Consider the following 26,827-nt stretch of genomic DNA (forward strand, 5'->3'; position numbering starts at 1 on the left):
TCGAGGGGGGTGAGCGGGTGCATTGTCCCAACAAAGCAAGCACTTTAAAGGCAAATTCCTCTCATGAAGGTACTTCTTGACAGCAGGGCCGAAAACTACGTTTACCCATTCCACAAAGATATGCCTAGTAACCCAAGCCTTAGAATTAGAACGCCATAGAACATGTAGCAGGACTTTATTAATTGTATGTGCTTTAAATGCCCTAGGGTTTTCGGAATGGTAAACTAAAAAAGGGTTAATTTTGCAGTCCCCGCTCTCGTTGGTACAAAGCGCAAGAGTCAACCGATCCTTCATTGGCTTATGTCCAGGCATTTTCTTCTCTTCGGCGGTAATGTACGTTCGACTAGGCATCTTTTTCCAAAACAGACCGGTTTAATCACAGTTAAACACCAGCTGCTCTACGTAGCCTTCCTCCGCCACGATGATTTCGAACTTTTTAACAAAGTCTTTAGCAGCCTTGGTGTCCGAACTCGAAGCTTCTCCATGCCGAACAACTGAATGAATCCCGGTCCGTTTCCTAAATTTCTCGAACCAACCTCGAGACGCCTTGAATTCCTCCATCGTAGGATCGGCTGAACTCTCCCCCGCGTCACCCCCAGAGCCCGCCGCCTTCAAGTCACTGTAGATAGCGCTGGCCTTCTCACAAATGATCGTTTCAGTGATCGTATCGCCAACAAGCTCCTTGTCCTTGATCCATATTAACAAAAGGCATTCCATTTCTTCAAGGGTAGGGCTACGACGTTTGGAAATAATCGTGATCAGCCATTAAGGCTGCCTTCTGTTTTATGATCGTCGAGATGGTAGACATATTCTGGCCATATTGTTTAGCCAGATTGCTAACACATACACCTCTCTCATGCTTTTCTATTACTTGCTTTCGTTCTAATGAAAGCATTGACTTCTTCCTTTTCTCACCACTATTACTACTTCCTGAACCGAAACTAAGCTTTTTAGGACCCATGATTACGAAACACAGAAAATAACACGTGAAAAAGGAAGATAAAAAATACTGTTAATATCTGAGCGAATAGAGAACAACCACACGATGCGCACAAGATGAGAGGACTGATCAAGGTGACGCTTGACTGGCATCCCTTCGATGTACCTCCGTCTAGCGGCGTCAACAACAAACCACGGTTGACGCTTACGAGAAAATTCCACACGTACGCGTATTATTTACTTCGTATGTTGGAGCAACACTTCGGGTGTCGAGACAGAAATTTGGACGAATTTTACTTCGGATGTTGGAAAATTCGTATGTTAGAATATTCGTATGTAGATGTTCCACTGTATTATGTTTGATTACATTTGTTTGTGTTGTGATTAATCAAGAATGTTAGGATTCAGAAAACTAGTGATTATGATTACTTTTAGTTGGTTTAGATAAATATTAGTTTGATTTTGCATAAAATTTGACTGTTGAATATGGGTATTACAGTTGATCTATAAAATAGTATTTAGTTCAGTTTAATATAATATTAAAGGTAAAACTGTGATTGTATGTGTGAAGATAGTAAATAAAGTAAAGTACAGAAGTGTGTTTGATTCTGATCCACAGTAATCCTCAAGTCTACAGCAACCTAAGGAAACTGATGAAAAGTAAAGGCAGATAAGAATGTTCTACGGGACAAAGTATTAATGTAGTAAATCTCAGGTACCACCTAAAGAGCACCATGCAAGGCACGTACAAGGTAACATCTACCCACTGGGACATTCTACACTACAGATTATTATGTATCACTATTAGTAGGCTACATTGTTTGATCAACAACAATTTGTAGCATAGGAACTTACGATTGTATATTTAATTTTCCTGCAAGGAATTAAAACTGAAAATCCACCTTAAAGCAACTATACAAAAACTATATCATCAAACAAACTCTATGTTACCTCTTGTAGCATTTACAGAAAACAAAGCTGTTGCACGGAAAGCAGCTTTAAGATATCTTGAATCTCCAGAGTGGTGAGCAGCTCGTACTAACAAGGACATTGCCTGACCTTGAGCCATTGCTGAATACCAACCAGCTTCTAGTTCCAAAACACCATTAATAACCTAGGCAATTAAAATAATTATCAGTATACACTTTATGCAAAATATTTTGCTGTTAATCAAATTTATAATCTTTTATAATGAGAGAACATCTTTTAAAACAAAGCGTATACATAAAAAGAAACTTATATACAACAATATTTACAGAGTACTGCTGTTCAGAAACTGGTCAATAAACTAAATGCATAATGCATTCCAAATTACCTTTCTAGGAACTGGTATGGACCAGCCTCCCTGCTCATCTTGATGGCTTAGTAACCAATTTGCTGCATCATAAAAATGTAGCAGATGTTCCGCTGATGATAGTGTCATATTCTTTAAACTTCCTTCACCATTCAAGGAAATTGATACCACTTTCAATTTGGATTTTGACACCTAGAAAACAAAGAGATTAAGCATAAAAACATAATTATTTCTATGAAACTTCCCTGATGTTCATATTGTTTCTCTTGAGGCTGTTTAAATAAACATTTCCTGTTTTCTCTTGCAAAATACCTACCCCTCTAAGAACCATCTCATCATCTGTGGGTCGATGGCAACTACTGCTATGCTATGTGTCAATACAATTACCTACTAAGAAGGAAAAAAAATGAATACTATAAAAGAAAGATCCGTGAAGCAGCAAGAGACATGAATAAGTTATACCGTCTCCTAAATGGTATCATGGGAAATGTAAACGAAAACAAGCTACCCGATGGATACTAGCAATAATTTTCAAGTATTTCTTAAAATCAAAATTTAAAAAGTAACCAAGTTATTTGTAAATATTCAATATCAGATCAATGATACACATGACACACAGACAAAATTAATGAGATTTAACAACATAACACAAGACATTACCAGGATTATCAAGAGAGCAAAGAAAAAAACTGCGCGATCGATCCTATGCCAATATTTTCTAGTCTAGCCGAGATAATAATGAGAATAGCAAATACAAGCATTGAAGAATGTAAGTTTCCCAAATCTGAGAAAATGGCTATAGTCACACCAGTTCTGAAAAGTGCTCTGGACTACCAGGAATTAAGCTCATGTAGACCTATTTCGAATCTATTCTTTTTTTTCAAAAATGCTTGAATACGTAGTTCTTGAACAACTAGTCAGTCACTTAAAAGCTTTGCCTGACAACCAATCTGCTTACAGAAAACTATACTCTAAGGAGACAGCCATATGCTCTGTTGTAAATTATATGCTTTTGATACAGCTGTGCATGAACTGTTACTAAATGATCTATGGTGCATCGGCGTTGAAGATCAAGCTTTCAAATACCTAAAAGACTACTTGGTTGGTAGATATTATTGTGTGCAAATTGGAAACTCTTATTTATGTACCAACGGTGTGTCACACGATCGTACATAGTTCATTTTGTGTATATATTATGCTTGTATCTTCGCTCTTCCCTCGCACTAAAAAAACTAGAATAAACATGTCTGCTTTTCTCATCTGTAACAGCGTCTGTTTTTGAACATGAAATTTCTTGTTGCTTTAAGCTTTTGTATATAGAGGAGAGTGTTCTGTAATAAACTCGCTCAGTTGCTTTCATACTGTCTTTGAGTCACAACCTTCTCTCAGCCTGTCACACTGGTGACCCCGGAAGTCGACGAGCTCCTCCCGCCTTCCACCCTCCCTCGCCCTTCCATCCTTGGTACTATGGCGGACTCTACGGAAGTTATTGCTGCGACTCCCCCATTGAAACTTTCATCATTCGCCAGCAGAGAGGCATTCGCTTGGTTTCAGCGTGCAGAAGTCCAGTTTCGCATCAAGGGCATGACTCGCTCAACCACCAAAGCAGATTATGTTCTCACGGCGATACCAAAGGACACCTTCCTGTAAATATCCGACTGGCTTTGTGAACAAGGAGACACCCCAATAGCGTATGACGCCCTCAAAGCATATCTTCTGCAGCAGTACTCACTGTCGCCAGCCGCCCGTATAGCTAAGCTTTTTCAGCTCTCGCAACAACCGTTGGGGGACCAAAGGGCTTCGCTCGCCCTCAGGGAAATGACCAGTATCGCTTGCCTGCAACCTGCCGCAGACGGCTCTCCTCATGAAGTGAACCTACTCCGTGCCCTTTGGATACGCCATTTACCCGGACCTATACGTGCTGCCATACCCGATGTCGATAGTTTACCCATAAAGGACTTGATGACCAAAGCAGACGCCTTTATGGACAGCTACTTCAAGACCTTCATCAACGCCTCCACCCCTGACGAAGAGGACGCCTATTCAACGTCAACCAAAGCTGACGTGAATGCCGTAGGACATACACGCCTACCCCGTGACGTGCCGAAGCGGCGACAAAGCCACCCACCACCCACCACTCGCTCGCGCCTCAACCAACGACTTCTAAAGCCACTTACTACCTCCCATCCGCTGCAGTTTTGCTACTACCACTTCAGATTCGGGGCGACTACGAAGAAATGTGCCAAGGATTGTCAGTGGCCAAAAAACGTGTAAGTAGGCCATCGCTCGTGGTGGTGGCCTCCCGTGTTTCTAATCTTTTCTTTTTACATGATGTAGGAACGGGCACGCGATTTTTGGTAGACACGGGTACTTGTCGTTCTCTTTTGCCAAGGGAACTCTTCAGGACACTACGTAGTCTGTCTACGTCTGCCGACGTCCGCTTGGTAGCTGCAAACGGATCTGCGATACCCACCTACGGTTACGAGAACCTCACATTATCGTTTGGAAACGGTAAATTTAATTGGAAGTTTCTCGTTGCTGACATCACATTGCCAATCGTCGGTGCGGATTTCCTCTCATTTCCACCTTCTGGTCAATGTCGCCCACCGACGATTGGTCAACGCAGACTCGTACTTGTCGACACCTCTTCAACCCGCCCCCTCCAACCTCGCTCTCCACATCAGCGCACCCAAGGATGCCTACACCCACCTCCTCACGTCATACCCGGAAATTTTCTGTCCAGAACTTTGCCAAACGCCCACGGCTCCTGCCAAGCACGGTATTTATCACCATATCAAGACGACGGGACCCCCAGTCTTTGCAAAATTCAGACGTCTGGCACCGGAATGATTGGCAGCCGCCAAACAGACGTTCGCTGAAATGGAGGAAATGGGCCTTTGCCAAAAGGCCTCCAGCCCATGGTCGTCACCCTTACACATCGTTCTGAAGAAAGAAGGCTCCCTCCGTCCGTGCGGGGATTACAGGTGCCTGAACATGCAAACAGAACTGAATCACTACCCCCTCCGAAACATTGCCGACGTGACCTCCTACCTGCACAAAGCGAATGTTTTCTCTACGCTTGACCTCCTGAAGGGGTATTATCAGATGCCTATGAACCCAGAAGACATTCCCAAGACCGCCATCACCACTCCGTTTGGTACATACATCTTCAATTACTCCTGTTTTGGCCTTCGTAATGCTGGGGCCACGTTTCAACGTCTCATGGATGGAATCTTAGGGGACCTCCCCTTCTGTGTATGTTATGTGGATGACATACTTGTGTTCTCCTCCTCAAAAGAGGAACACCTCCGTCACCTGCGCATCGTGCTCGACTGCCTGCAACAAAACGGCCTCGTAGTCCGGTACGACAAGTGTACCTTTGGCGTCAACGAAGTGTCGTTCTTAGGGCACCGCATCACTCCTGAAGGAGTCCATCCCCTCCTTGAGAAGGTAGCAGCCGTTCATGACCGCGTCCTCGACCGTCAAAGCTCTGTAGGAATTCTTGGGCATGATCAACTATTATCATCGTTTTCTGCCAGCCATTGCCTCCATTCTTGCTCCCCTCTACGCCTCCCTCAAGGGCAAGCCAAAGGACCTAAAGTGGGGTCCCTTTTAAGAAGTGGCCTTCTGCAATGCAAAGAAGGCCCTATCAACTGCTGTGGCTCTCACTTTTCCTATCCCACATGCCCCTCTCCTTCTCTCCACCGATGCCAGCGACGTCGCTATTGGTGCACTACTCGAACAGGTGGTCAATGGCTCGCCCCGCCCATTGGCCTTCTTCAGTAGAAAACTGTCCAAGGAAGAATCGGGTTATTCTACCTTCGATTGCGAATTGCTGGCGATGCACTTGGCTGTCCGTCACTTTCGCCATTTCTTAGAAGGTACACCCTTCGTCATTCGCACAGACCACATGCCTCTGGTGCACGCCTTCACTCGACAGTCTGACGCCTGGTCTGCCCGGCAATGCCGACATCTCTTCGCTGTGGCTGAATACAATTGCACCCTCCAATACGTCACTGGGAAAATGAATCCCGTTGCAGATGCCCTGTCAAGAAACAAGTTGGCTGCCGTTCAACTGGGATTGGATTACAACGGCCTGGCTGAAGCCCAACGACAGGATCCAGAGTATCAAACATGTAGGACATCCTGCACGTCCCTCCGTTGGGAAGACTTCCCCCTCGAAGACTCCAACACCATCCTCCTCTGTGATGTCAGTACTGGTAGACCGCGACCTTGGATTCAAGCTCCCATGCACCGGCAGGTGTTTGATTTCCTTCACAGCCTTTCACATCCCTTGTGCCGTTCTACTGCACAGCTGCTGGAGACGAAATTCATTTGGCACGGCATTTCTAAGGATGCTAAGGATTGGGTCCGCGCCTCTACTTTTTGCCAAACTTCCAAAGTACATCAACACACGGATTCAGGAGTGGGCACCTTTCCTCAACCTCAGCGTCGTTTCGCACACATTCACGTCGAAATTGTAGGCCCCCTACCCACATCACAAGGACATCGTTACCTGTTTACCATCATCGACCGCTCCACTCGTTGGCCTGAAGCCATTCCCATGGAAACTGCGACGTCTGCCTCATGTACATCTGCCTTACTCTCAGGATGGATTGCAAGATTTGGTATCCCTAAGCATATTACTTCTGATAGGAGAACCACTTTCACCTCTCAATTGTGGACATCATTAGCGAACCTCCTGGGCATCACCCTACATCAGACAACGGCCTACAACCCCGCTGCCAATGGAATGGTTGAATGTTTTCATCGCACCCTCAAAGTAGCTTTGATGTCCCACTGCAAGGATTCCAACTGGTTTGCTCAGCTTCCCTGGGTCCTCCTGGGACTAAGGACCACTCCTAAAGACGCCCTCGATGTCTCGGCAGCTGAAATGGTGTATGGTCGTCCCTGCCAATTTTTTTCCTTCTACAACCTCCGACGACAATCTCCAGCGCATACGTCACGTCGTGGGAAAATTTACTCCATGCCGCCAGACTTACAAGCCCCCAGCGAAGCATCAAATACCAACAGACTTGCACTCTGCAACGCATGTCTTCCTGGGCAACGAAACTAACAAGCCACCGCTAATGCCCCCTTACACGGGCCCTTTCCTTGTGATCCGACGCAGTCCGAAAGCATTCCTACTAAACATTCGTGGCAAAGAAGACTGGGTCTCCATTGATCGTCTACAAACTGCTTATCTCCTGCCAGATGACCCGCCTACAGTTCGCCTCTCTCGATCAGGGCGCCCTATTTAACATGTACAGTACGTATGTTATTTTTAGGGGGGGGGGGAGCAATGTACCAATCGTGTGTCACACGATCGTACATAGTTCATTTTGTGTATATATTATACTTGTATCTTCGCTCTTCCCTCACACTAAAAAGAACTAGAATAAACATGTCTGATTTTCTCATCTGTAACAGTGTCTGTTTATGAACATGAAATTTCTTGTTGCTTTGAGCTTTTGTATATAAAGGAGAGTGTTCTATAATAAACTCACTCAGTTGCTTTCATACTGTCTTTGAGTCACAACCTCCTCTTGGCCGGTCACATTCATCACATGAACCTTTAAACAGAGGGATACCCCAGGAGAGTGTACCTGGCCCAACCTTATTTTGCATCTACACTATTGGTCTATCGAAAATGCTGCAAAGGAATTGTGTGAAGTTCAACCTATTTCCAGATGACACACAATTTTACTTCTCCATAAATGATATAGATAACACTACTGAAACTCTAAATCAAATTATTGATAGTGTTAGAGAATGGATGGTTGGAAAGAGAAACAGCATGAGAAGCTTAGGTGATATTCAAATGAACATGAATAATGACTCAGGGCCAATATCTAGTAAAGTTCGTGATCTAGGTGTATTTCTCGACTGTAACTTGTCTCTCCATGCCCAAATAAATAATGTAGTAAAAACGGCTGGTTATCATCTAAGAAATATTGCTTTCATAAAAAAGTACCTGGATGAAAATTCTGTAAAGAAACTGGTAATAAACTGTGTTATTACCAGGATTGACTACTTACAATTTACCAAAAGTACAACTTAAGAAATTACAAAACATAATAAACAGAGGAGCAAGACCAATAAAAGATGTTCCACCCGAAGAAAGGATCACTCCTATACCAATTGATTTACACTGGCTGCCGATTACCGTGAGAATTGAATTTAAGATATGTACAATAACCCATCAAGTTATCAGAACCGGTCATCCAAAATTCTTAAGAGAATCGTGGCGTCATAAAAATAGTTACAGATGGTTTCAAACTATTGAAACCTAGATATATGTCTACTGTAAGCTCAAGAGTCTTTAAATATACGGCCCCGAGACCAAACAATAAGCTCCCACGAGACATCCAAATGATTGAAGACATTAAGGCTTTCAAGGGGAAACTGAAGACTTCCTTATTTCGTGAGTCGTATGACAGTGACGATTTAACAGTAAGGGCAATACGTGATGTGAAATGTTGAATACTCTGAACCAACAAGATATATCGATAGTGGAGGTCCTGTAGAGAGTGGGGTTTCCCTGCAGTATGGGACCGGAAAAGAAGCCCTCAAAGTAAGGTAAAGTAAGTAAAAGTAACTACCAAGTCTTAGATAATGATACATGAAAGTTCTCTTTTGCCTTCCAGTTCTTTCATAAGTTGTTATATAAGCGCACATCTATACTGTATTTCAAACCATGATTCAAATTAAGTTTTAAGTATTTTACTTTTAATTGGGGATGTCTTCTGGAATTGCAATGAATGCTAGTGACAGTGGTTCTTAAAAGAAATAAATCACAAAGTGTTTACAATTATTCCTGGTTTTATGAAAAATACTAGCTACAGGATTATTTTGTTTTAACCCTGGATAGGTACGGTCCTCGGACACCCCTTTAAGGGTATACTCGGACGCGAACGACCCCGACGCCAAAAAAAATTCTTGAAAAATCAGTTTTTGCAGTAACCTCCTTTTTTCTTTTGCCAAAAAAAACTTCAATGAATGCTTAAAACAACTGTAAAGATAAATACTACTTATCTGCAGAAAAACTATTTATTATAAATATTTTAAAAAATTAAGTAGAAAAAAAAAGACCTGACATAAAAATTCATAAAAAAAAAGTTTATACATATATACACAAATCCTTTTAGGAATTGATTCTTGAATGTTTAGGACACATCTTGATGTATTTTGGATGAAGTCAGACCCATGGAGGTGAAGATCTGAAATGAGAAAAAAAGGGTAACTTTTTTTGGCCAAAAAAAATTGTCCAAATTTCATGAATTTTTTTGGGTACCCAAATGAAATAGGAAGTGGCTAATTTTTTTAGGGAATAAACATATGTTATCCTAAAATAGAAATATGTAAAAAAATCTTCATTATTTTGTAAATTACATTTATATCAGGGGCCATATCTAAAGGTAATTTTTTGAGTACTTGGAAATTTCGTAAAAAAATACATATATTTAATATATAATATGATATTTATGCAGGTAAAAATATACAATAATATCACAAATTCTATAGGGAACAAGAATATATATAGATAGGGCAGCTTACGCTTCGGATATGTCCACAAAATGGCCGCCAACCACACTGACTCAGACTCCCTAATCTGCCACTTGAAATGTAGGAAGGGTATGTCAATTTCAAGGTGTTATTTACTAATCTAATTATTATTGGATATGCATAAAAATTGTATGGTGGGTTGCTGGATAATTGTCGATTATTTTACGACTATAAAATTAAAATTCTGACCCAAAAAATTTTTTTTGAAGGGAAATAAAATCGAAAAAAAAAATGTAAAACAATATTTTAGCTAAAAAAATTTGATGATATTCAATAAAAAAATAAAGTAAACAAAATTTTCCGACAAATAAACATCTAGAGGAATCATTACTCTGTGATAGTTCCTTAGTACGTAGTAATTTTGAAAGAATTGGGAAAAAACGAAAAAATGGCAATCACCCGAAAATCGAACACATACCTATATATACGCCATATCTGGCTAAAAAAAAGATAGGCATGGGTAGCCAGATCATCTAGAAACACTTTCCAACACTATAAAAATATAAGTTTTGCGACACTACTTGCCAATTCCTTACGGTAACATGACTAAGCAAAAAAATGCAAAACAAATAAAAAGGGGCACTCGTGGAAAAATGGCCATTCTAATATACGGCTTTTCAGAAAAAAAAAATTTCAGCCACGTGCTAGGCAAACCATCAAGGCATATTTTCCGACAAATAAACATATAAATGAAATATTACTCTGTGATAGTTCCTTAGTACGTAGTAATTTTGAAAGAAATGGGAAAAAACGAAAAATGGCAATCACAGAAAAATCGAACACATACTTATATATACGCCATATCTGGCTAAAAAAAAAATAGGCATGGGTAGCCAGATCATCTAGAAACACTTTCCAACACTATAGAAATATAAGTTTTGCGACACTACTTGCCAATTCCTTACGGTAACATGACTAAGCAAAAAAATGCAAAACAAATAAAAAGGGGCACTCGCGGAAAAATGCCCAACATTCTAATATACGGCATCTCAGATAAAAAAAAAAGACATGCACGTGTTAGCCCAACCATCAAGGCACACTTTCTAACACATAAACATGAAAAAAAAAATCAATAATATACGGCAATTCCTTACTACGTAGTAAATTTTTACAAATATTGAAAAAAAACAGAAATTGGCAACCGCAGTTAAATACCCAATATACCAATAACTACGTCGTATCTGACAAAAACAAAATCACGCATGGGTAGCCAGATCATCTAGACACACTTTCCAACATTAAAAAATCAAAAGTTTTACGACACTATTTCGCAATATTTTATGGAAAAATGACTTGGCAAAAAAATTAAAAAAAATTAAAAAGGGACACTCGCGGTAAAATGCCCGACATTCTAATATACGACATCTCAGATAAAAAAAAAGACATGCACGTGTTAGCCCAACCATCAAGGCACCTTTTCTAACACATAAACATGAAAAAAAAATGAATAATATACGGCAATTCCTTACTACGTAGTAATTTTTACAAATATTGAAAAAAAAACAGAAATTGGTAACCGCAGTTAAATACCCAATATACCAATAACTACGTCGTATCTGACAAAAACAAAGTCATGCATGGGTAGCCAGATCATCTAGACACACTTTCCAACACTAAACAAGCAAAAGTTTTACGACACTATTTGGCAATATCTTACGGAAAAATGACTTGGCAAAAAAATGAAAAAAAATGAAAAAGGGGCACTCGCGGTAAAATGGTCCTCGTGGTGATGAACGAAATTTTAACTAAAAAAAAAAACATGCACATGGTAGCCAAACAATCCACCAAGACTTTCCACAACTGATAACCTATACAAGTTGCACCATTCTACGACAATTTCATAATACGTAATAACTTTGATAATTATGCAAACTACCTCAGAAGGGTAAACTCGGACGCGAACGACCCCGACGCGTCTCAGAAATCGGGGAAGGAGTACAGCTACAGCAATGCACATCTGGACACTACTAGAGCGTGTAGTGGAGACACCTCCTGCAGGTCGATCACCCACAAATTCAGTCACAGGGGTGAGTCACGTGAGAAAAACCTGTTTTTTTTTGACGCTCGGGGTCGCAAACGACCCACCGTACCTATCCAGGGTTAAAGTATGAAGGAAGGTTGCTCGCTTACTTACCTCCTTTTAGGAGTTATGTCAGCTTATATCTGACCACTTTGATTATTCGAACATAAAGTAAATCGACATTGAGTATTTGCTTTACTTGCATATAGTTCAGGAGAAAGTCCAGGAAAGATTAAGAATCCTATGCTAAATTCTGACATTTAACTCAGTGGTTTAAGTACATTATTCAGGGTACTGGAAATAATAACTTCTGATGGTGCATAGCACTGATGGTGTCATAGCCTCTACAGAGCATACTCCTGAGATTACTTCACTTTTATATTTTGTGCAATCCTTACTTATTTCTTGACACATTTCTGTTCTTTGAACCACTATCTTACAATATAGAAGTCTGAGCTGATAGTCTGGATCATACTTTCCCTCCAATTTTCTGAGGGAAGTGCTCAAGATCAAATAATTTATGCCTATATGTCCACAACTCCAATATTATCTAGTTTTTGAATGTCTTTTGACAAAGCGTCTTAATAGGTTTGCTGGAGGTAATCATCTGTTCAGTAGTTTGGAATTCAGTTTTCGTAAAGGCCTTCAAGCATGTGAAGCCTTTCTGACAATCCCCAATGCTGTAGAGAAATCCCTTGGTTGTGGTAAGGAAGTTTGTATGATTGGCCTAGATTTTAGTGCTGCCTTTGACCATGTTAATCATGAGCCCCTTGTTTTTAAACTCAAACAGTTGGGAGTGGGTGGGTCTTTTCTTAGCATTCATCATTATTAAATTTTATGTAACAGTTGCAAAGAGTTGTTGTTGATGAGCACCATAGTGAGTATAGAAATGTGATATCTGATGTTCCTCAGGGTAGTGTTCTTGGACCATTACTTTTTATTCTATATACAAAGGACATTTGGTTTGGACTAGAAAACAAGCTTGTTGCATATGCAGATGATGCTACATTCTTTCATCAATTCCATCTTCTGAACGTAGATCTGGGGTTGCTGAATCCCTTAATACAGATCTAGATAAAATTGGTGTATGGTGCAAATTATGGGGCATGAAGTTGAATCCTAACAAAACTCAAAGTATGATTGTGCGCAGGTTAACAACAGGGGTTCCCCAACATCCGCATCTCAGCATTGATAAAGTTTCTTCAACTTTGTATGACTCTTTAAAAAAATTTTAGTAGTGATTCTCGACAGTAAATTTACTTTTGAGAAACATTATGTCTGTGTCTTCTTCAATTGCACAAAAAATGACTTATTAAGAAAGTCTTTTAAGATTTACAGTGACCAATCTATTCTGAAAAAAGGTTTAATTCTTTCATTCTACCTTGTTTCAAGTATTGTTCTCCTGTCTGGTCTTCAGCTGCTGATTCACATCTTAATTTGTTGGACAGGAACTTACGATCTATCAAATTTCTTATCCCTAATCTAGATATTAATCTCTGACACCATCATTCAATTAATTCATTATGCATGTTGAATAAGAGTTTTCATGATTCTGATCATCCTTTACATACAGATCTTCCCGGACAGTTCCATCCTGTTCGTAATACTAGGTTTGCAGTTAATTTTGATAGTCAGGCCTTCTCCATCCTTAAGCTCAATATTACGCAATATTCTAGAAGTTTTAATCCAGCTGTGACCAAGTTGTGGAATGATCTTCCTATTAAGGTAGTTAAATCTGTAGAACTTCAGAAGTTTAAATTTGTAGCAAATATTTTCACGTTGAATAGGCTAACGTAAGTTTTTATAGTTTATATATTAGACATTTGTTTTCATGCTGTTATCTTTTTAAGATATCTTATATTAATTGTTCATTATTTCTCATATAGATTATTTCCTTATTTACTCTCCTCACTGGGCTATTTTCCCTGCTGGAGCCCTTGGGCTTATATCATCTTGCTTTTCTAACTAGGGTTGTAGCTCAGCTAGTAATAATAATAATAATAATAATAATAATAATAATAATAATAATAATAATAATAATAATAGTAATATTGATACCATTTCAAGTTAGACTGTCTCATTACTTTACTAGGAGATTGTATCCTTTGAAAGGAAAGAAAATGGGATTTTTTCATATATATATATATATATATATATATATATATATATATATATATATATATATATATATATATATATATATATATATATATATATATATATATATATTAAGAGTAAATGTTGATAAAACAAGCTTCTGGAGAAGAAGCAATATGAATTCCCAGTGAGTATGGGAATAGATAAAAAAATGATTAAAATTCTATTTATAAAACCTCTATAACCAAGTCATAAATATAAAAGAAAAGACTCCACCCATAATTCTGACCTTTTTAAACTGTTTGCGCAGTTGTGGAGAAGCAGCTGCACCTTTATGTACATCTATTAGAAGATTACGAGTGATTCGACGCCATCCCTGATGTTCCCCAAGTCCATAAAATATTTGATGATCCTGTGAGATTATAAAAAATTAATATCATTGCAATTACTTATTAAATTTAACTCTGTTTATTGATATATTTAAATACTATTGAACACATGGTCATCTACAAGAACATTTATGTTGTTGTAATTTTCCCATGTATCTTCATAACATTTTAAAGAAGTAGAAATCTAAAAACTTTAAATTAATGTAAATTAGAATATTCTCAATACTGTATACAAAACCACTGCCTTTTGATTATCATTATTCATAGCACACCCAAGCCATTAACAAACTAGTCAAGTGGTGAAACAAGAATTGGGTACATCCCGTCAGAGTTATTTAAATCCAAGACTAAAGTCCTGGAAAAAATAATATTTGGGGAAAAAAGGCACATAAGAAAAGTATTGGGAATGAATGGTACATACACAAGATATAGAATGTCATATTTTGAGGGACAGAGAGTTAAGGTGATCATGCGTCGTGTAGGTGGTAACTCACACTGATGATTGACTAGTGGCGGCAGAGAATCATGGACTGTGGGAGCCCTTGATTGAAGTGGTTGCTGGTATTCAGGACCAAGAGTCAAACACGTGAGTGACCAAATTATAGAGATTAATGTGAAATAATGCCTTCTAAATCAATTTGCCAATACTAGTATTTTGAAAAGATCGTAGGAATAATCTAGACAATGAGCTCTGTGGAAGAAAGAGGTCTAACTTCTTCTAGTATGCTCTTTGTTTAAATTCACTTGATTTCTCTAAACAGGCACTCATCTGAGCTGCTTATGCTTAAAAAAAAACCATTCTGAAACAACATCTGCCGGCCGGGCTCCTACAAAGGCAGCTAGATTGCCGCTTCGACCTTTCCCCAAATGGAAGCAAGGATCCGGGAAAGGTTGTGCCGGCCATGACGGCTGCCGGTGGGAGACCCATTACACCTTTGAGTATTCTTCAGTCCTCTCTTGGACTGCCATCCACAAACTCGGTAACTGGCAGTGCAGCTGGCAACAGATTTTGTGGCTGGATGGAAGCTAGAATGAATACATTCTTTCTTCTTCCATTTGAATCCTCATTCTGGAAAGAAGGCAGTAGAGACAGTAGTCCCTACAACCCTTATTATTGTACTAATCTGCAGTAATACGGTAGCCCTTCTATCCATTCTTTCTCTTTCTCTGTCGGCTAGTGCCACCAGGTACTAGCCTAACCGGTAGTATGCCAGCAGAACTACAGTATAAGACTATACAGTAGCCAGTACTCCTGCAGTATAGAAATACAGCAGTTAGAAAACTACAGTATATAATAAACAGTAGTATGATTTTCCAACATATTCTGTGTGTCGTTTCACAGTCCATTGTTGAGACCGCTAAGCAAATGTTGAAGTGAAGCATTCCTTCAACATTTTGATGTATCCAAGATCATCAGAACCTAAAATCTTTACCCTACAGTATTAATATTCACTTGTGGGAGAGTTAGTACTAGTATACACTGACTCCAGCTCTACTTATGAGAGCTATTCCACCCTATATTTCCCTAATAAGAAAATTTTAAAAAATATTAATATTGAGGGAGTTCACAGCAATTGCCTGGACAGGAAACACGAATATGTGTCTTTCCTATTTCCTTTCTAGCTTACTATCCTAGGCTATAATTATAATAGTAATGATTACTATTTACTACATGTGTATATTTATTAGTATGGTAAATTATCCCATGCTCATTTCACTCTTTTCTTCCTTACAGGAGGAGGGCAAGGTGAAATGTGCAGCCCTGTCCTGCAATCACAGAAGTAGGACCTTTTATGGCCACAATATGTGCAGGTCTTATGCTCCTCACTGCATTGTCTTTGGATCCCTGAGGTACTGGATCCCGTATTTTTAGCATATATTATTTCAGTAATATAAACAACCTAATACTCATTCACCCTTGTCTCCCTTATAGGAGGAGCTGATGGCGAAGTGTACAGGGGTGCTCCGCAACCACAAGAGTAAGAACTTTTGTGGGCATACGATGTACGGGTCTTATGCCCCTGCCGCATCGTATTTGGATCCCTGAGGTTCCGGGACCCGAAAGGTCACTCCAATCACTTGACCTTGCTGACCAACAGCTTTGTAAAAGACATCCCTGACACTATGGAGTCAAGGGATACAGCAAGGGAAACCCAACAAAGGTGAGTATGAGGCTTCCAGAAGAACTTTCAGGGACCTTACCTACCTGACAAATTTTGAAGTGCCTACTGTTTAGACATCAATAGGCACTACAAGGCTTAGACATCCACCAAGATCGGATGCCAGAGGGGTCCATTGACACCAGACAGGACTTACTGCAAGAAGGCCCTGTATAAGGAGTGGTTCAACCACCCATGGAGGAAGAAGGATCCGTTTCAACGATGACTGAGGTACCTCACCTCACTGTGCCGGCATATTAACTTATGCTGTCAACCTCTTCAACCCCAACTCCCCAACTGCCTAGACAGTTCGGCAGGAGCGAAACGCTCCTAGAGTCGATCCAGTAGATGCTGACACTGTTCCGGAAGGAACGAGAGGAGAATAAGCAAGATCCTAAAGAGAGGAAAGAGAGGTACAGGGAAGGAAACGCCCTGACGCTTCCAGGGGCTCCGATAAGCCCCTGAAAATATCTGACCTCCCTCACTGTTCCGAACCAACCCCTGGGGGTAGACGGAACACAAGCACAAGTTGTATAGGAAGCTTTATATCTCCTAGAAGTTGGGGCCCAATTACCTTGAAGAGCTTCAATTCTGGCCCAGCTTTCAGCGCACCTAGATTGCTTCATGAGACTACGAGATGAACCTACATCCCGCGAAGAGGCTATACCGAAGGAAGTCATTTTCCTCGAACATGACAAGGCCCAAGCCATCCTTACCAAGACCCAGAAAGGGGGCGGATATAACTCCAAAGTCTCAGCAGTGAACAAGAAGCATCCAACCGTCATTGCTCCTTCCTCATGAGCCTTCCTCCATTTCGGGGAAGACCCTAGACTGTGTTAGAAGAGTAGGCGAAGAGGGCACACCCTGCCCAATCCTAGAGAAAGGTCTCTAGCTATGCCCACCTGCGAGGAGAAGTGGAAAGAAGTACATCTAACCTTCTCCGTCTCGAAGTTGGATCCGGAGATAGCAGGTCAGGAGTTTACCGAGAAACCAACCATCCCTTGAGAAGGGAACAGGAGACGAAAGATAAGGACCAGTAGAGACTTATCGCCACCATGTCTCGTCAGAACCGCTTAAGAAATGAGTGGAGGCCTTTTGTAACGCCCCACCCTTGTGATGGATTTGTATGTTTTTTCTCAAGTCAAAAAAGGACTGGTAGAGACCATGTGTTTGCCGCATCAACGGTGAAACACGAACCCAGAAAACTGTATCTGGGGCACAGACCCTTTCCCACAGGAAATGGTCCAAGAGATCATTATCAAAGCCACCACGGAGAATGGGAACCTGCTCCAAAAGTGGGGCATGTCCTCAAAGAGGAAATCATCATTAGAACTGCACAATTTCTGACCGTGACCATGACCATGGTGCCTCAAATGACAGCCCAACCGCAAACCACACTCCAGATGGTCCCTCAACAGCTGGTAGCCAGTCACCCGTGTTTAATCCAAGCTTTGAAAGGCACTCGACCACCTTTTGGCCCTACAAAGGTAAGGGCCCAAAAAGAGGATCCTCTGGAAACTCGCCAGGGGTGGAGGAGGGCATGGTCAAGGAAACAAGTCATCCGGAACCTCTAAATAATGAGAGGTTCCAGGTAGGAGACGGACCTTTCATCTTTCGGGATCATTGGACCTTCGATCCCTGGTCCACAGCCAAATTATGATTGGACCTGGTTGGAAATGGAACAAAAATCCACCCCACTTTTCCAAAATTCTTCCAACACTCCACTCCCTCATTGGAAGAATATACCTCAGAACTCTTGAATAAGAAGGTAATGAGAAAAGCGATGTCCATCAAAATTCCAGGGAAGGCTGTTTTGTGTTCCCAAGAGAGACTCGGACAAACCCAGAGTCATTCTAGACTTGTCTCCACTCAACAAGTTCATTGAGAACAGCAAGTTCCGGATGCTTAAATTGCAACACATAAGGACCTTTCTACCATAAAAGGGGTGTACACAGTCTCAATAGACCTGGCAGATGCTTACTGGCACCTACCAGTCAGTCGCCACCTCTCCTTCTACCTAGGATTCAGGCTACAGAAGACAAAATTTGTCTTCACAGCCATGCCCTTTAGACTAAATATAGCCCCAAAGGTATTCCAAAGGAGTACAGGTAGTAACATACCTGGACGATTGGCGGGTGCGGGCAGCATCCAAGACTACTTGTCTGCAAGCGGCCGGAAAGGTGATCCAGTTCCTAGAACACCTGGGCCTCAAGACCGGTCGCTAGAAGTCTCTCTTTTCTCCAGCTCACAAGTTTCAATGGTTGTGAATCCATGGGAACTTACAGTTACAACACCTCTCCATTCTATTAAAGACGGGGAATAAAATAGCGTCATCTGTCAGGAGACTAATCCAACACAAGAGGATTTCAAAATGCCAACAGGAAAGACCACTGGGCTCTCTCCAGTTCGCAATAGTGAGAGATCCGGTGCTAAGAAGCACAGCCAAAGGATGCACCAGGAGTCTGGAGAAGATATGCATCAAACGCTCGAAGAGATTGACAAAGTTGACACCGACCCGATTACGCATGCTACTGAGGCCGTGATCAATGAATAAGAGCCTAGCACAGACAATTTTCTTGCAACCACCACAAACATCAGTGGCGATACACACAGAAGCCTCCCTGAAAGAACGGGGAGGCCATCCATATGAAAAGAAAGGGCAAGAAATTGATCATTCCAATTCAAAACTTTCACATCAACATCTTGGAGGCTATGACAGTCCTCCTGACGTTGAAGAGACTATCCCTTCGCAGAACAGTCCACATCAGATTGGCTCTCAACAACGAGGTGATAGTAATATGTCTAATCAACAAGGCTCGAGTTCACCTCACATCAACCATGTGATGTTAGCCATCCTCCGCCTGGCAAGGAAGAGCAGATGACATTATCAAGCAGTTCACCTTCAAGAATTCCGCGATGTGACGGCGGATGCTCTATCAAGGCAAAAGCCAATAGAGACAGAATGGTCCCTAGACGCAGACTCATTCTCCTTTATTCTTGATAAAAGTCCCGGAACTGCAGATTGACCTCTTGGCAACGAGCGACAACAGGAACTAGTGGCCCCTTACGAGAACCTTAAGCAGAAGCGATAGACTCATGACTTTCGACTGGAATGGATGGAATTGAATGTATCTGCTTCCACCAACCAATCTCCTGCTTAAAGTCCTCGACTAGCTAGTATCCTGCAAAGGAACAGCTCATGTAGTAGCCCCCAAATGGCCCAAAAACAATTGGTTACCTCTAATTCTAGAATTGAAACTGTAGCTGTTCCCTTTGCCGTACCCAGTTTGATCATATCTGGTGCAGAAGTCGGCTGTTACATTTCATCCCCGAGAACCAACAACCTGCATTTCAGGATTTTTTCGCCCTAACAACGAACAAAAGTTCGGGATCTCGGAGAATGTGACCGACTTCATTGTAGAGTACAAGTCAAAACCAACCAGGAGACCATGTGAATTGTCTTGGAAGAAAGGGGCACCCCTCGTGAAACAAGGTGACCAACAGAAATTTCAAAGGTTTCTGTCTCTGTTCTTCTTTCACTTACTTGAACGAGGCCTGACTTCCACTACGATATCCACGTGTAAGTCGGCCTTGACTAGACCTCTTCTATACGTCTTTGAGACGATCCTCATAAGCGAAACCTTTTTTAAGGTATCAAAGCATACACTAGACCCAAGCCGACAACCCCTCTAAAGCCCATTACATGGTCGTTGGTCAAAGTCTTACACTATGCTTTGAACCTAAACAATGAAGATTGTACTCTAAAGGAGCTAATACAGAAAGTAAATTTTCTGTTAGCAATAGCCTCAGGGGCTAGAGTTTATGAAATATAGGCCATATTCAGCTCACAGACGAGGGAGATCTGAATCCTTTCCCGATCCTACTTTTCTCGCCAAAATGGGCTGCCCACCAAAAGGTGGGGTCCTTGGAGAATCTGCCCACTGAAGGAAGATGTCTCCCTATGCCCATTAGGGGGTCTTAAGATCTACCTTCGTAAAACTTCAGACTCCAAGGAAGGACAGCCTTTCCGAGGCGATACCTCAGGATAAAAAATCTATCCCTAAAATAACTGAGAGCAGTGCTCACCTACTTATTCACAGAGCGGATCCTGACAACTCACCCGCAGTTCATGATCCTAAAAAAATTGCTTCTTCACGGAACTTCCTCCAACATTTTGATGAGATAACATATTTTCCCAAAAGGAGAAAAATATGGACCCAGATGTGTTTTGAATGCCGGATCAGATTCATACCTGATTGTAACTACAACTGATAATTTAGCTGCAAGGTAAATTACTGAACGTATTTGCATCTTATTGCTGCTATCTCAGTAACAGACGAATACAGCATACTAGAGTTTTAATTAAACCCTACAAGGGCCCAACTTGAAATCAGAGTACAGATTTCCAAGGGCTAAAGGGTAATCTCTAAGATTTACTGTCCGTCCCTATGGAGATACAAACTTTGAATCCTTATAGTCGAAGTCGACACTTTCCCTGCAGGGGGCAGGAAGCCCTAAGCTAGTTCCAAGCTTAGTGAATATGACAAATAATGGTACTGTCATATATAAAGGTCTAGGAAACCATATAAGGAACTCATTCAAAGTAAAGGCACTTATAAAAACCCACAGATATAGTACTTTCAAGTTAATTCTCTGGAAAGCTTCTATCAGCACGACATGACTGAGTCCAAAAAAACGGATTTTGAGCAAAGCGAAAAACCTAATTTTGGGTGAGATAGCCATGTCATCCTGATGGACCCGCTCTCCTTTCTAAAAAAGGAGTATACATACCTGTAACAAATCCCCACCCGAAACCACTCTATCTGTGGCTATCCATGCTTAATTGCAACAAGGAATAGTTTGCTGGGGTGGTACCGAGAGGGGATCCATCGAGTAGCCTTGATAGCGGCTCCCCTTCAAATTCGCCACTCTTCCCCCTCAGAGCAAAAACTCTATTTGGGGTGAAGATTGCCATGTGTCGTATCAAGAAATACGTCCCCTATGTTATGCGATATCCTCAAGAGTTATTTTAAGGATACTCGCCCCAGGAGTTAGAATTCTGGAGACCTGTGGTCAATTCTCTGGGAGTATCACTATAGTCAAGTACCCCTTAGAAAGCTGCCTAAAGGAACCTTCCATCAGGACGACATGGCTATCTCACCCAAAAATAGATTTTTCGCTTTGCTCAAAATCCGTTTTGTCTTGTTGCTGACAACGCTACTGATGGGCGAATAGTCATTCCCCTGCCAGTTTCACCATTGCTAACATAAGAAGCTCGGCTTCCCTAGTCCACAACCGAAAGTGGGTAGTATACTGTAATTGCTGTCACCTTTCTCCCTTGTGGACTAGAAGACGTCTTATATCTGGGGACGGCGCCGGTATAGGGAACTACGTTTCCTTGATTTACAGCCGAAAGTAGGAGGCATATCAGCCGCCACCTTTCTATATAAGATATAAGACCCTTTCCCTTCCCCTTCTGTCCTTCGATTCCTGTGGCCAGTATTCTACAATCAACCAACCCCGCTTGTCGGGCTGATTGAGTTGCCTGTCTGGCTCCTACAAAGGCGGTTAGGTTGCCATTTTGACCGTCTCCCTAACGGAAACAAAGCTCCGTGAAAGGTTGAGCTGGCCCTGACGGCTGCTGGTGGGAAACCCACAACAACTTTGAGGATTCTTCAGTCTCCCTTGGACTGCCATTCACAAAACTTGTAACTGGCAATACAGCCAGCAACAGAAATTGTGGCTGGATGGAAGCTAGAATCAATGCATTCTCTCCCCTTCCATTTGAATCCTCATTCTGGAAAGAAGGCAGCAGAGACAGTAGTCCTTACAACCCTAATTATTGTGCTAAACTATAATAATATGGTAGTCCTTCTGTCCATTCTTTCTCTTTCTCTCTCTCGGCTAGTGTCGCCAAGTACTAGCCTAACACGGCAGTATACCGGCAAAACTACATTATAAGACAATATAGTAGCCAGTATTCCTGCAGTATAAGAATACAGCAGTTAGAAAACTACAGTATATAATGATACAATAGTATAAATTTCCAGCATACTCTGTGTATCCTTTCACAGTTCATTGTTGAGACCGTTTCAAAAATGTTGAGGGAAGTAATCCTTCAACATTCTGATGCATCGGAACACTTATGATTACCCGTCAGTATTAATATTCTACAAGTGGTGGAGTTAGTGTTAGTATACACTGACTCCGGCTCTATGTACGAGAGTTATTCCACTCTGTATTTTCCCTAATAAGGAAATGAAAAATATTAATATTGTGGGAGGTCACAGCAATTTTCTGGACGGGAAACACAGATAGGTGTCTTTCCTATTTCCTTTCTAGCTTACTATCCTAAGCTATATTAATAATAGTAATGTGTACTATTTTTAATGCATGTGAAAATTTATCAGTGAGATAAATTACCCCATACTCATTTCACTCTTTATTTCCTTACAGGAGGAGGCTAAGGTGAAGTGTGCAGTCATGTACTGCAACCACAAAAGTAGGGACTTCTGTGGCCACAAGATGTGCAGGTCTCATGCCCCCTGCTCCATCGCAACTCAAACCCTGAGGTATTGGGATCCGAAGGGTTGCACCATCTGCTCGGCCTTGATGACTGATGGTTTTGGTGATCCTCAGACGACGGAGTCGAGGCATACTGAGAGGGAAACGCTTTGTAAGTGGGTAAGAGGGTTCCAGAAAAACTCTCCGGGACCTTACCTGCCAAACAAAGCTATGAGAAGCCTTCTGTTCCCTAAGGCCCAATCCGACGCGGTTGTGCCTCAGGCATAGGTCAAGCCTCCCTTCATCCAGCTGATGATAGAGGCTGACATCAATAAGGCTCTTGAAGGCATGGACATCCATCAAGAACGGATGTCGGAGGTGTCCTCAGACACCGAAAAGGATCTTCTACAAGAAAATCCTGAAGAAGAGATGGCCCAGCCACCCGAGGAGGAAGAAGGATCCGTATCGACAGTAATGGAAGACCCTCAGTTTTCTGTGATGGCATATCAACCTGTGCCATCAACCTCTTCGGCCCCAACCCTTCAATCGGACCCGCTGTTATCCAAGGGCAAAGCGCTCATGGCACAGCTGCAACTGATGATGGAAACGTTCCGCAAGGAACAACAAGAGATGAGGAGGGAAGTCAGAGAAGCGCAATGCTCGGGCGCTTTCAGAGGCTCTCACAAGCCTATCAAAGTCTCCGACTTACTCCAATGCTCCGAAACCAATCCCTGGAGGTATGCAGAGTATATGCCCATGATGAATGGGAAACTATACATTTCTGAGAAGATGGGGGCCAAACCCCTCGAAGATCTCCAATTCTGGCCTAACATTTTGGCTTACCCAGAATGTTTCGCGAGATTGCGGGATGAACCAGCATCTCGAGAGGAGACGAAACCTAAGGAGGTCATGATCTTTGAACATGACAAGGTGCAGGCTCTCTTGACTAACACCCTACAGAAAGCCGGCTTTACCAATTCGAAGGTTTCAGCTTTGAGCAAAAGGCACCCTACCTTTCTTGCTCCTTCCTCCAGAGCTTTTCCCTTTTCGGTCAAAGCTCTCAACTGCGTGCTTAAAGCAGCTGACCCGGGCAAACCGTGCCCTACGCTAGAGGAATGCAGACCTTTGTCTCTAGCCCTGCCTACCTGCGAGAAGAAATGGAACGAGGTTCATCTAACCTTCTCAATCTCGAAACTGGATCTAGAGATAGAAGGACAACAGTTCAACGGGAACCTTCCTAAGTTGTCAGAACATCTTCTGAGAAGGGAACAGGAGACAAAGGAGAGACTAGCCGCCTCTTTGTCTCTCCAGAACTGTATGGAGATGTGTGCAGGCCTTTCGAACACCCCAGATATGTACACGGTCCTAGCCAAGATGCACATGGCTACCCTTGTGAAGGACATGCACGCTTTCGTAAAGGCCAGGAGGGCCTGTAGAGATCATGTGTTTGCCAATGCAACGGTCAAACACGAGCCCAGGAAGTTGATGACTTCATGCATCCTAGAAGCAGTCTAGGAGTGGGGCATGTCTTCTAAGGGGAAATCTTCCTCTGATGCTGGTCCCCAACCCAAGGATAGGAAGACAAAGAAGCCACGAGTGCCTCACAGACCTGCACAACATCCCACCGTTACCATGACCACAGTGTCCCAAATGTTTGCCCAGCCGCAAACCACCTTCCAAATGGTGCCCCAACAGCTGGTAGCCCAGTCGCCTGGCTTTAATCCAGGCTTTGAGAGGCAAACCACTACCTTTCGCCCTAAAGGCAGAGGCTCCAGAAGAGGCTCCTCAAAAAACCCTTCAAGGGGTAGAGGAGGACATGGTCAGGGGAACAAATCCTCTGGATCATCTCAGCAATGAGATGCTCCAGGTAGGAGGAAGATTCTTCCACTTTCAGGATCGTTGGACCTTCGATCCTTGGGCCCACAGCCTAGTCAAGAATGGACTCGGGTGTAAATGGAACAAAATTCCACCTTCTTTTCCTCAATTCTTCAAACACTCCACCCCCTTATTGGAAGAATATACCTTAGAACTCTTAAACAAAAAGGTAATAAGGAAAACAAAGTCCATCAAATTCTACGGAAGGCTGTTTTGTTCCAAAGAAAGACTAGGAGAAACTCAGAGTCATTCTAGACTTGTCTCCACTCAACAAGTTCATCGAGAACAACAAGTTCCGGATGCTAACCCTACAACACCTAAGGACCCTGTTAGCAAAAGGGGCGTAGATGGTCTCAATAGACCTGGCAGATGCTTATTGGCACCTACCAGTCAGCTGCCCCCTCTCCTCCTACCTAGTATTCAAACTACAGAAGACAAATTGTCTTCACAGCAATGCCCTTTGGACTAAATATAGCCCCAAAGATATTCACAAAACTTGCGGACACAGTAGTCCAACAGCTACGCTTAGAAGGCATTCAGGTAGCAGCATACCTGGACAACTGGCTGGTGTGGGCAGCATCCAAGATAGCTTGTCTGCAGGCAGCCACGAAGGTGATCCAGTTCCTGGACCATCTGGGCTTCAAGATCAACTACAAGAAGTCTCGCCTCTCTCCAGCTCAAGAGTTCCAATGGTTAGGAATCCATTGGAACTTGCAGTCACGCCGCCTCTCCATTCCACCGAAGAAGAGGAGAGAGATTACGGGTTCTGTCAGGTGACTACTGAAATCCAACAAGATTTCAAGACGCCAACAGGAAAGAGTACTGGGCTCTCTCCAATTCGCAGCAGTGACAGACCCAGTGCTAGAAGCACAATTAAGGATGCATCAGGAGTCTGGAGAAGACACGCATCAAACGCTCGAAGAGATCAACAAAGATTGACACCGACCATATTGCGATCGCTTCTAAGGCCGTGGTCAAAGGTCAAGAGCCTGACAAGGACAATTCTCTTACAAACACCTCAACCTTCAGTGGTCATCCACACAGATGCCTCACCGGAAGGATGGGGAAGCTATTCCCTTCAAAGGAAAGAGCAAGGGAACTGGTCACACCGGTTCAAGACCTTTCACATCAACATTCTGGAAGCCATGGCAGTCTTCCTAACGTTGAAGAAACTATCCCTTCACAGATCAGCCAATATCAGGCTGGTCTTGCACAGCGAAGTAAAAGTGAAATGTCTGAACCGACAAGGCTCGAGATCGCCTTACATCAATCATGTGATGTTAGCCATCTTTCGCTTGGCAAGGAAGAAAAAATGGCACTTATCAGCAGTTCACCTACAAGGGTTCGGCAATGTGACGGCAGACGCTCTATCCAGGCAAAAACTGATAGAGACAGAATGGTCCCTAGACGCAGACTCACTCTACTTCATCTTGGAAAAAGTCCCAGAACCGCAGATCGACCTCTTCGCAACGAGCGACAACAAGAAACTACCTCGATATGTGGACATATACGAGGACCCTCAGCCAGAAGCGATTGGAACAGATGGAATCATATCTATCTGTTCCCACCAACAAATCTCCTACTGAAGGTCCTCAACAAGCTGAGATCCTTCTAGGGAACAGAAGCAGTAGTGGCCCCCAAATGACCCAGGAGCAATGGGTTCCCTCTAGTCATAGAACTGAAGCTGAAGCTGTTTCCTCTGCCGAGTCCAGTTCTATCCCAACTGGTTCAGAAGTCCACTGTCTACGCTTCATCATTGAAAACCCAAAACCTGCATCTCATGATTTTCTCGCCTTAGCAGCCAAGAAAAGGTTCGTGATCTCAAAAGACAACATCGACTTTGTAGAAGAATACAAGTCAGTCAACCCCAGAAGACAATATGAATCGTCTTGGAAGAAGTGGGTTTCCTTTGTCAAAGCAAACAAACTAGCAAAAATCTCGATAGACTTTTGCCTTTCCTTCTTCATCTACCTTCATGAACAAG

General features: G+C 42.2%; 1 protein-coding gene across 1 annotated transcript in view; it reads right to left on the bottom strand.

The window, feature by feature from the left end:
- The window catches only part of Hsepi (D-glucuronyl C5-epimerase), a 241,519-nt gene that overhangs the window by 83,818 nt on the left and 130,874 nt on the right, over positions 1-26,827 (bottom strand). Inside the window, exons 9-11 of the mRNA XM_068392346.1 lie at positions 14,206-14,328; positions 2,255-2,425; positions 1,891-2,053 (exon numbers count right to left, since the gene is read on the bottom strand). Of these exons, the coding sequence (XP_068248447.1) occupies positions 1,891-2,053; positions 2,255-2,425; positions 14,206-14,328 (457 nt within the window). The remainder of the gene's footprint in view (positions 1-1,890; positions 2,054-2,254; positions 2,426-14,205; positions 14,329-26,827) is intronic.

Source organism: Palaemon carinicauda, chromosome 18, assembly GCF_036898095.1.
Source record: "Palaemon carinicauda isolate YSFRI2023 chromosome 18, ASM3689809v2, whole genome shotgun sequence".
NCBI classification, from domain to species: domain Eukaryota; kingdom Metazoa; phylum Arthropoda; class Malacostraca; order Decapoda; family Palaemonidae; genus Palaemon; species Palaemon carinicauda.